The following is a 10,334-nucleotide window of genomic DNA, read 5'->3' as shown; positions in this document are numbered from 1 at the left end:
AGTGGAATTACTGCTACACAGCTGCTAAATGAACAACTATCCGATAAATAAGCTGTTGCTTTCCAAGTTTTGTCTCAATCTTAAAAGAAAAGTAGCCCATCAACCACAATAAAGACATTTATCAAATATTGAATGATAGGAAACAAAATCTGAAACGTTTGAGAAAGATAGGGAACAAGATCAAGACAGGAGGAAAGACTACATGTGCATGACTGGCATGTGAATGGGCTTTTGTTGCTTCACGAGGTGATCACCAAAGCATGGAATTTAATAACTTGGTCTTACTAAAATCTTGGCTAGGAGCTATGAATGAGGTATTGGGATCTGCAAAATGCATGTGTTATTATCAGTAGCTTTCATACATATTATGCACAAATTGTACTAAGGCCCTGTTCGCAGTAAGTTGTTTATCCGGGTAAATGCACTTACTTGGGTAATTGTTTCCCAGGAAAGATTTACCCGGGTAAATGTATTTACCCATGTTCTTTTAATTTATTTCCTATGTAAATAAGACAATGCCCATTGTAGTGTGTTATTTATTTGTTTGTTAAAGGAAGTGTTACTTCTTTTTTATAAGTTTACTTTAACTTCTTCCTTAGCTGGCCGCCCACTTATGGGCATACTTGTAATTAACTTAATGAATGAAGATTAACAAAAGGATTAGAGAGGGGAGAGAGGAGACTATCGAACTCTTCTTCTTCTCCCTCTTCTTTACTTCATCTTCTTCCTTATACTGATGTTCTCTACTTTTCTTCTACCTTTCTCTCTACTTTTAATCAAGTTTATATCAGTTTTAGAGGACTGATTTACTTCTATACATAAAAATATCCATCGCCTAGCCTTGCCTTGGCACCTTGAAAACTATGGCCGCCCCTTTCATTAGCTTATATATTCACAAATAAAAACTGAATACAAAGACAAGTATGGCCTTAGTAAGTCAGCTACTTGTAAAAACTAAACAAGCACTCTTAACTTAAACATAAACTAATGGACCTTGGGCCCAATAACTCCCTAACTATGTTATGTAAATAAAAACAAGTGATATCAACCCAAAACTCAACATATTTTTTAGCTATCTATTCTTGTGTGTCATTGAGGTATTTAATTTTTTGATAATAAAATAAAATTTTATTAAAAGGAAAAGGAGAAAACAAGAAAGGTGATCATAAGTCACCCAAGAGAAAAAAGAAACAGAAGTCCACCTTCCATAAACCAACACCAGACCCTTGAACATACTCTTCAAACTAAAAAACTATAGAGAAAACAAACCACCAAACCCATACAAACAAACACGAAATCAATCCACCAACTTAGGAATAAAGCCTACCTCTAGTAAAAGCATTCCTCATACTGTCAGACTTCCGGTTGGGCCTTTGTTTAGTTGTATATCACTACTAGAGTACTAGGGTAGGGAATTTTCTGAAAGGTGGACTTTATGAGAAGTTGTGTCTTGGGAAAAAGTGATAAGCCACCATGCCTCCACAAGTACCATCTAGGCAGTTGAAGACTTGTCTTGCCATGGGTAGGAGCCCAAAGTGTAGAAATGAGTGCAATCAAGCTGATTTAACCTTATAATGTGGCATCAGAGTTATTGACCACCATGCTATAGTCTTCAACTTGCCTTGTATGAGAGAAATGTAGATATGAGTGTGATCAAGGTGATTTAACCTCATAATGTGATGTAAAAACTAATTTCCACCATGTTGAAATCTTCAAGTTACCTCGTTTGAAAAAAGAAAAAAAAAAAAAAAACTTTAAAGCATTCTACCAAGATTACCTTATTTCTTTCTAGGCAAGCTAGCTAGTACTAGCTTGAGGGGGAGCATTCAATTATTTTAGTGAGAACGGGCTATTTTGGGAAGAAAATAAATACTCAAGGACTTTAATGCAATACCAATCCCATTGGGGATTTCATTTTACTTTTGTTAGACCCCAACCATCTCCGTTATTCCTGTTCTCTCTTCTCTTCTACCTTCTCCTTTCTCCCTTTTTTCTTTATTCATTTATCACAATAAAATATACAAATTATAAAGATGATCTGTCATACTATTATACTATTTCAATCACCAATTTGAATGGATTGGCATCTCAAATTTGTGCACTGTACAATAACTACCAGATGATTATTTTTTATAATAACAATAAGGAATCTTATAGTGTCACATCCATGATTAAATTATGGACCCTCAAGTTATTTTCTATTACTTCAATCCATATCCTTTTTGGCCTGCCCTAGCTCTACTAACTCTTCAACTCACAACAAGTCACTTCTCACTGATCCTGTAGAATGTTTCATCTGCACATGACCATCTTGGTCTACTTTCCCAATTTTGTCACCTATTGGGGCCATTCCTGTTATGGATATGTTCATTTCTAATCCTATCTATGCTCATTTGTCAACTATAGCACATTTTGTTTTTATTCTTCCAGGCTTATATGCTCTGGGGAGATGTCTGACCAAGGAAAGACATTTAAGGAGGTGCTTGCAGATCCAAGAGGACCAAGACGGAGCTACTATCTCTGTGGGCAGGAAGTGGGATCAATAGAACATTTGCATTCACTGCCCTATTGCCATGAGAACTTGGGACCATTTTATTGGAGCAGAAGGTGTATGTTGGACTCTGCCTAGATCCCACAAAAGACCTGTTGCTGGGTTGGTCCCTGCCAGGTATGAATAATACAGGAAAATATATCTGGAAATCCATTCCTGCAGTTGTGACCACAACCATTCGGACTTTAAGGAACAACAGGCTGTTCAGAAGCAAGTCCAAGGATGTGGATGACCTAACCAGTTTTTCAGTGGGAAAAAATGCGTCCTGGATCTCCATTGTAAATGATTTCAGGAATCAGAAGACATTTCTGTTATTGAAATCCAAGAGTTTGTGGGAAATTTGATGTTTCCTTTGGTTCCAGCTGGGGCATGTTGTCTTGCTTGGGGGTTGGTTGCCTGTTGTACTGTATTTTTCCTCTGTTCTTTTTTTTTTTTTTGATAATATGTTTCAGTAATATAATACACCATTATCAAAAAGAATCAATTCCAGCATTCACATTTCTGCTGTGCTCATTATTTTTTGGTATTACATACTACACAGGGATGGGGCAGAGCAGGGTGCACGTGAGGCTCACTTCCACTGGCCATACCACAGAGAGACTGCAGATCCGAGGGTGGCAATTAACCATCTGGAGGGGTTCCAATTGACCATCTCAACAATGGGTCATGAGTGCAGCAGTTGTCATGCTTTTAGAAATTTTTCTTGGATGCCCAACACTCAGATCCTTGCAACATTGCTAGCCTTGGGACCATTTTTACAAAATTTTCCTTTCTACCCTAAGTGGTATTCTCCCATCACATTCTTGATGCACCCCCTCCATTTTGTCCACCCCACACTAATTCTATGGGAAATATCTTCCTTAATCTCTCATTGTAAATTATTGAACAAAGGTAACAAAAGAGGGCATCTTGAGATATCTCTTGGTCTCCATCTGATTGTACCATAATTCTAGCTCCTGTTTATTCTAAGTATGATAAAAGAATGAAATGCAATATTTGACTTCATACCAAGGATACCTTTTGATAGGCTAGCAATTGCTACCTATCCCACTTATAACACACGTGTAATATGTATATTACAATCCACTCCTTGGGAGATGACTTCCAATACAACTGAGCTCCATTTACCTATTTCCTCACCAAGGCACCAATCATACTGTTATTCTTTGCTCCCTAGACAATGATTATGTGTTTTTTCCTCAACCTCCCAACGGAGAACTTGAAATAAACTTGAAATGGTGGCTAGCCGAGGCTAGCTAATCATAAGGGGTGCCTGGTACACTAATGTTCTATACCATTCTTTTAACTTATCTCAATAGAAGTTTTTAATTGTTAATGATCAAAAAAGAGAAAATATCTGTTGTCTCTTAGTTGTTAAACTTGTGATTGATCATCTTGAATGGATACAAGAGAAGAATCTAGGCAACACTTGCATGGCATAATACATAAAGCCATCTAGGTGGTGAGAATGCAATCTGGTCGCTACCAGTTACCAAAGGACCTTAAATCATCCAAATTGATGTAACATCTACTTTGTAGCATCAAGCATGTATAAAAACCCAGCCATTCTTTGATATATAATAATTACAAGAAAGAATGAGTATGTACAATTCAAAGACAATTTTTCATATTGACAGTAGCTTACAGCTGATTACATCAACATCTGAAGTTAACGTGGGGATGGATGTGCTCACCAATGCCCCTCCCACGTTTCTAGCATTGTCTAGATCAATCACTACTGTACTAAGTCCCTTCCCTATAATGAAAATGCTCTTTCCAATTGCAACAAGTCGACAGGGAGGCCTTGTCAGCAGTGGTGACAACCTCCCCACTGGCACCCAATCCCTATTCTCATGCTGCCACATCATCAACCTGGTACCTGAGCTCTGATCCAGCACAAAAAGAGTCTCATCTACTACAACAGCAGGGCCTTTCCAGCCAGATGCCATGTCTGCATCAACATGCTGCCATGTTTCACTTGATGGTTCATATAAAATTGCACTTGCATGTGGCACTGTGGTAAAGGAACAACAGCGGATATAAATTTTTCCTTCAAAGACCACAGAATCTTGAACATCGTGGACAATCTTGGAGTCAGAGTGAGATGACCAACTGTTTGTATGTTGGTCATAAGTGTCCCATGAGTGTGGAGTGCCTGAATTTGACACTACTCCTCCAATGGCATAAAGTTTTTCATGTAAAGCTTCACAAACGCAATAACACCTGATATTATTAACACACTGTTATGATTCCTAAATCCCCAGTACATTCCTGGACATCCTAAAATGTTGAGAAAACATGTTTTATAGGAAAAGGAGAAAAACATGCAATATATCTCTGCAACATGAGTGCATACATAGATCAGGTATTAATAGATGCAGACATGAAACCAGAGGGCCACTCCTTTGGGTGGTCCCCAACAAGCAACAACCATAAGCTGCCTGTTCTAGTAGTAGCATGATGCCATGATCAAAATGGTGCATTTAGTGGTTCAAGAACCTGGATCAGAACCCAACAGAAAAAATTGGAATTAAGGATATCCGACCAGTGCAAAAGGACATACAGAAATCTAGTCTACAGATTTTCTGCAACTAAAAAAACAAAAAGTATTGACAGTGTAACTATAAATAAGAAAACAGCCCTTTCACAAACTATAATCAACTAAAAAATGGAAGAGAATAAATTTCTAACTTTGACATGTCATAGACAATAGGAATCCATCATTCAGTGAGTTCAAATAAAGATTTTTAAAGGAAAAGTTACCTGCCAGTTGATAAGGGAGCAGCTTCTTCCCAAGTGTTCTTGGAAGCGTCATAGCAATAAACCTCATCTGCTGCATCTTCAGACCAACTGCAGCCACCCAACAGGTAAAATCTTTTCCCCAAAACCTCACAAGCCATACCTTTTCTCTTCAAGCATTTAGGTGGGGGACTTTGAAGGAGCTTCCAGCATCTCCTTGATGCAGTGGGGTCTAAAACATAACAGCAAATTTGTTCAGATTTGTCTTTGCACAATGCATAAATCCATGATTCTTCCAGACTATGCACTCGACGGTATGAATGGAACTCTTCACTGCATACCAATACCCTCCATCTCTTTGAAACACATTTTAGGAGTGGATGGTACCTACGCGGAACCCTTGACAAGCAGATCAGAGCAATGTCATCTGGAAGCCCACTTATCAGTGATGTATGAGCTGGTTTGGTTTGTCCAGAATCCACTTGTTCATTTTCCAGAGGCTCCATTGCATCACTCTAATTAATGAAAGCTCTAACAACAAAAGATTTCAACATGTAAGACATAAAATACTGAGCCATTGTCCTTAAATTCTAATCAACAAAGTACATTCTAAGCTCTTCTCCAACCTTTACTAGAAAGAAAAGCATTACTTAATAGAGTGAAAGGGAATAATTTGCATCTCAAAGATCCGAATTTGATTAAATAGTAATTACAGATAGTCTATAGTATCCTATGAGAATCCACTTTATGATGAACATATGAAGGGGCTGATAATAAAGCATTTCCCTCTTTTAATTCTACTTGCCAATTCTATTGAAGTGGTGCTCCCCTTAAGATGAAATATCAAAGTGTACAAGGCATAGATTAAAGAGTGTATGGAAATCAACTTACTGTTTATAGCAATGTGGTCATGCAACTCACTTTTTTCTTTTTTTTTTTTTTTTGTAATACCATGCAAGTCAATTCAGGGAAACAATGATGGAGCATACAAGAAAAGCCACCAGACCATCGAGAAAGGTCTAGTTACAGATTAAAGATCCTATTTTGTGGGCAAGACGGACTCCAACAGGTAAGCTCAAAGGTGCAATATGGTTTGGAAGTAGGAACCAAGAACGTAGATAAAGAAATGAAACACTGAATTTAAAAACCAAAGCCCTTAGCATGAAAGCAGCATTGCCAAAAGCCAACATGTCCTGGAACTAAGATCATTCTGAAACAAAAGAATCCCATTACAGTTAATTATCAAAAACATGGTGTTCCGAAAAACGATTGTTCGTTCTCTTCCATTCTTGTAGATGGATATTTAGAATGCAAGTCTTTTTTTCGATAAGGAATTAAAATGCACGCATGATCCATTTGTAAGGTCCCCATTAAGATAAAATTTTCCCACAAATATTTTACAACAGAGAAAGAAATCAAACCCTGACTCAAAGGAACCCCAAATCGATGCAGAAGAAATGTTAACTAGAAATTGAATCCCTAATTTCAACTACGCACCGTGATGAAAAGCAAAAAAAGAAGGACAAGAAAAATGATAAATCTTACCAATCCAAAATACGAATTTCATGGAAATTACTGAAATATATTCATGCAAACTAAATGGGAAGCTGAAATGAGCTTAGAGTTACAAACTTACTATAGAATTCCTTGCGCTCGATGCCTCGATCTGATCTTCCTTCGAAAACGAAAATGAAAAAGCGGAACGACTCTAGTTTCTTACATATAAATTAGGGTAAATTACAGAAACCCCTATACTGTGGGGTCAGTAAACAATTACCCATAACTTTTATTTGTATCAAACACCTCCACAACTTTCACTTTGCGACAATTACCCCTCACCGTTAAGTCAGACTAACAGAAGATGTTAAATTACCAAAATGCCCTCTTAATAACATCAAAAGTACAATTTTAAAATGACAAAAATAGATACTCTATCATCTCACAGTTCAAACTTTCTTTTATACTAGCGAGGACCCATGCAATGCACAAGGATTTATTAAGTGAAAGATAAATAATAGAAAGGGTCATTTATTAAAATACCTTTATAGTTTCATAAATTTACTAAATCTATCTTATAGTTAGCATTTTATTAAAACACCATTTATAATTTGCAACGGATTTGACCAACCTTCCATTAGATGATAGTGGATTAAAAATCTATCTCATGGATTTACCATAATGTTCATTTGAATAAATTTAATCAAAAGAAAATAAAAATAAAAATACCATTTTTGCCTTTAATACCACAGACAACCACTCTATTGGCTATATTTGGCCAATTTTGTTTTCTGTATAAAAAGTGTTAAGGGTACTTTTGGAAAAAAATTATGGGCCTAATGGCAAAACAAATACTCCTTAATGAAATGTTGATAAGTAAATAAATTGTAAAATATATGGGATGTTTTAGTAATGAAAACTATAAGGTAGGTTTAAGTAAATATGTAAAACTATAAGGTGTGTTCTATTAAATGACCCTAATAGAAACACATAAAATTATACAATTCTTTATATTTTCAACTTTTTAAATAATTAATAATTATTCATATTTTATATACTACTTTTAATAATTTTTTTATAATACAAAAATAACAGTAATTAATTTCAATTAAGCTTATTCATCAAACTTATGAAACTGGCCAACCTGATCAACTCGACCTGAGTTGGTCGGTTTTTTAGTATTTTATGTCGGCTTTGGTTCAAAAAATTCCCAATTCAACCAAATTGGATCAATTTCACTTTGGCCATTTGTAAACCGACAAAAATTGAACGACCTAACCATGGATATATATTAATATTTTATATTTTATATATGATTTTTAATATGAAAAAGTGAGAAATTTCCCATATTTCTTAGTCTAAAATTCTTTATTTTATAAATCCAATTTTTTAATTTATTTTTTAATAATTACACTATAATTTTTAAATTTAAATTTAATTTTTAAGTTGAAATCTTTTGAACCAATTGACCATTTGTGAAAACCAACCCAACCTAACTGACGGAGGGTGATTTGGCCCGACCTCATAGCACGGGTACACGTGTGCGTGACCTTGCTCAAACGATGACTCATCGCGACAGCACAGCAGGTGCAGTCGCAAACTCGGAGGGAAGGTCCCACCGAGTTCAGCTTGGCAACTCGGCGGAACAAACTACTCGTCGGGACCTGCTTGGCTTGCACCACCACCCCGGGGGCTAAGGCACCCCGAGCTACCTCCGAGCTCGGGGCCCCCTGACCTTTCCTGATACCCGAGATCCTCCAGTGGATCCCGGGCCACCCCCAGACAGGAACACACCGATCCGCCTACAGGCGTCCCAAGGTGAAGACACCTCGGGCCAGACAGCTCGGCTTAGCTTGCCCCAGGCAGCTCGCCATTTACGAGATAGCCCGGCACAGGGTATCTCGCGGAAAGGTAGTTCGGAATATCGCAGAAAGACCTCCTACCCGACCACCGTACCCGACAAATCTGGAGGCAACATCCATATCCCTCGTCAGACAACGTCGTGCCCGCCATCTTCAGAAGGTGTTTTACACCTGATAGGTACGTACCCTGCAGCGACGGCTCCGCGCGTGCCACCTCAGCCCTGCCAGTAACGGCTGCGGCAGGCGGACAGTGGGGGTTATACCTGCCCTGTCAGAGGCTAGTGGGCCGGATGTAACGGATTTCTGCTACAAGGAGTTTAATATCAAGGAAGACAGGTACGACCAGGATCATCTTCTACACTCGCGCTATCTGCACTCTTAGCCCTCGTCTTCTCCTTGCTTCTACAGAGTACTAACTTAAGCATCGGAGTGTTCCCGCCGGGTAAACCCCCTGGGGATTCTTCTTCTTCTCCACCTTAGGTATCTTCTAGGAGCCACGTGAGTGCCAGCTAGGAGTGACTAGATCGCGCTACATCATTTGGCGCCGTCTGTGGGAAATGCTTCGAAAAGCCTTTCTCTAAACTTTCACAGCTCTTTCTTCCTTGAAAACTCAACACTCATGGCTTCCTCAAGCAACATCGGACGAAGCATGGAGATGGATAACTCCAAGGAACAGCCCCAGCTTCCTACTTTCTGCATCGGACAGTTCACCGTCCCCCTCTCGGCGGACGGGACCCCTAGCCTGAACGTGCCTCTTACAGGGGCACCAGCCGTTGCTCCACTCCCTACTACAATCGGAGCAACCTTCACCGAACCTTCAGTTGTGCCCCCAGCGGCCAACCCGAACCAACTAGAGGACTTGGTGCAGTGCATGCAGGCCATGCAGGCTCAAATGCAACAGTTTCAGATCTATCAACAGCACGTGCTACACCAGGTCTCCCAGTACCAGTATCAGCAGCAATTCCTTCAGCTACCTCAACCCCAGCTCCAGCAACCGCAGCTCCCTCCTCGGCACCCAGCCTAGCAACGAGCCAGGTCTCACCATCAAGAGGAGCACCTTTCTCGCCGAGGAGAGGCCCCCCAGAACCCTCCTGGGAGCCAGGCCTTCTCCCGCAGCAGACAAGGAAGACCAGCCACTCAAGTCTCACCGCGGGCGGTCAGATCGGGAGGACCTCAGCTTGCCAGGTCCACGTCACCTCAGCCCTCCAAGCCCGATACCCCGTTCCTAGAGAACAGGTTCAAGATTCTAGCCGCAGGCTCTAAGCAAGATCCCTCTGTCCGCAGTCACCACCAGCGGCTTGAGCTACTTATTGCGCATACCATCCCAGACAACACAGAGGTGAGCAGTACAAACGCCGAGCCCGCCAAGAAGCAGAGACGCCGCCGCCAAGCTCGCCGGTCTGCCACCCACGACCTGCCCGAGCTCGGAGGCAAAGAAGAAGTAAGCTCGGGCGAAGTCAAGGCTCCCATCCTTTCAGTTCAATCTCCCTTATCTCATGAGCTCCTAGCAGTCCCAATGCCTAAAGATTTCAAACTCCCCCCTCTTGAAAAGTACGATGGGTCATTCGACCCAAATGATCACGTAGATGCCTTCCAATCGCAGATGGACCTGACAAGAGCCAGCGAGTCGTGCAAGTGCGTGGCTTTCTCCACCACTTTTAGAGGAGCAGCCCGTACATGGTATC

At 40.0% G+C, this 10,334-nt stretch overlaps 1 protein-coding gene across 2 annotated transcripts; it reads right to left on the bottom strand.

Moving 5' to 3' along the window:
• Positions 1 to 4,103: 4,103 nt before the first annotated feature.
• Positions 4,104 to 6,973, bottom strand: SKIP4 (SKP1 interacting partner 4). Of its 2 annotated transcripts, none has more exons than XM_088892637.1 (3): positions 6,927 to 6,973; positions 5,315 to 5,819; positions 4,104 to 4,774 (listed from the first exon to the last, which is right to left on the bottom strand). In XM_088892637.1, the coding sequence occupies exons 2-3, from the start codon at positions 5,794 to 5,796 to the stop codon at positions 4,177 to 4,179; spliced, it is 1,080 nt and encodes a 359-aa protein (XP_088748763.1). In that variant the 5' UTR covers positions 5,797 to 5,819; positions 6,927 to 6,973; the 3' UTR covers positions 4,104 to 4,176. The 2 variants fall into 2 exon arrangements, with proteins under 2 accessions (XP_088748763.1, XP_088748764.1); XM_088892638.1 differs by lacking the exon at positions 6,927 to 6,973 and adding an exon at positions 6,182 to 6,888 and having other exon boundaries at positions 5,315 to 5,821.
• Positions 6,974 to 10,334: the final 3,361 nt, after the last annotated feature.

This window comes from Nelumbo nucifera, chromosome 8 (assembly GCF_055504915.1).
Source record: "Nelumbo nucifera cultivar China Antique chromosome 8, China Antique-T2T, whole genome shotgun sequence".
Lineage (NCBI taxonomy): Eukaryota > Viridiplantae > Streptophyta > Magnoliopsida > Proteales > Nelumbonaceae > Nelumbo > Nelumbo nucifera.
Note: the sequence above shows the minus strand (reverse complement) of the source record. Positions and strands in the feature narration are given on the sequence as shown.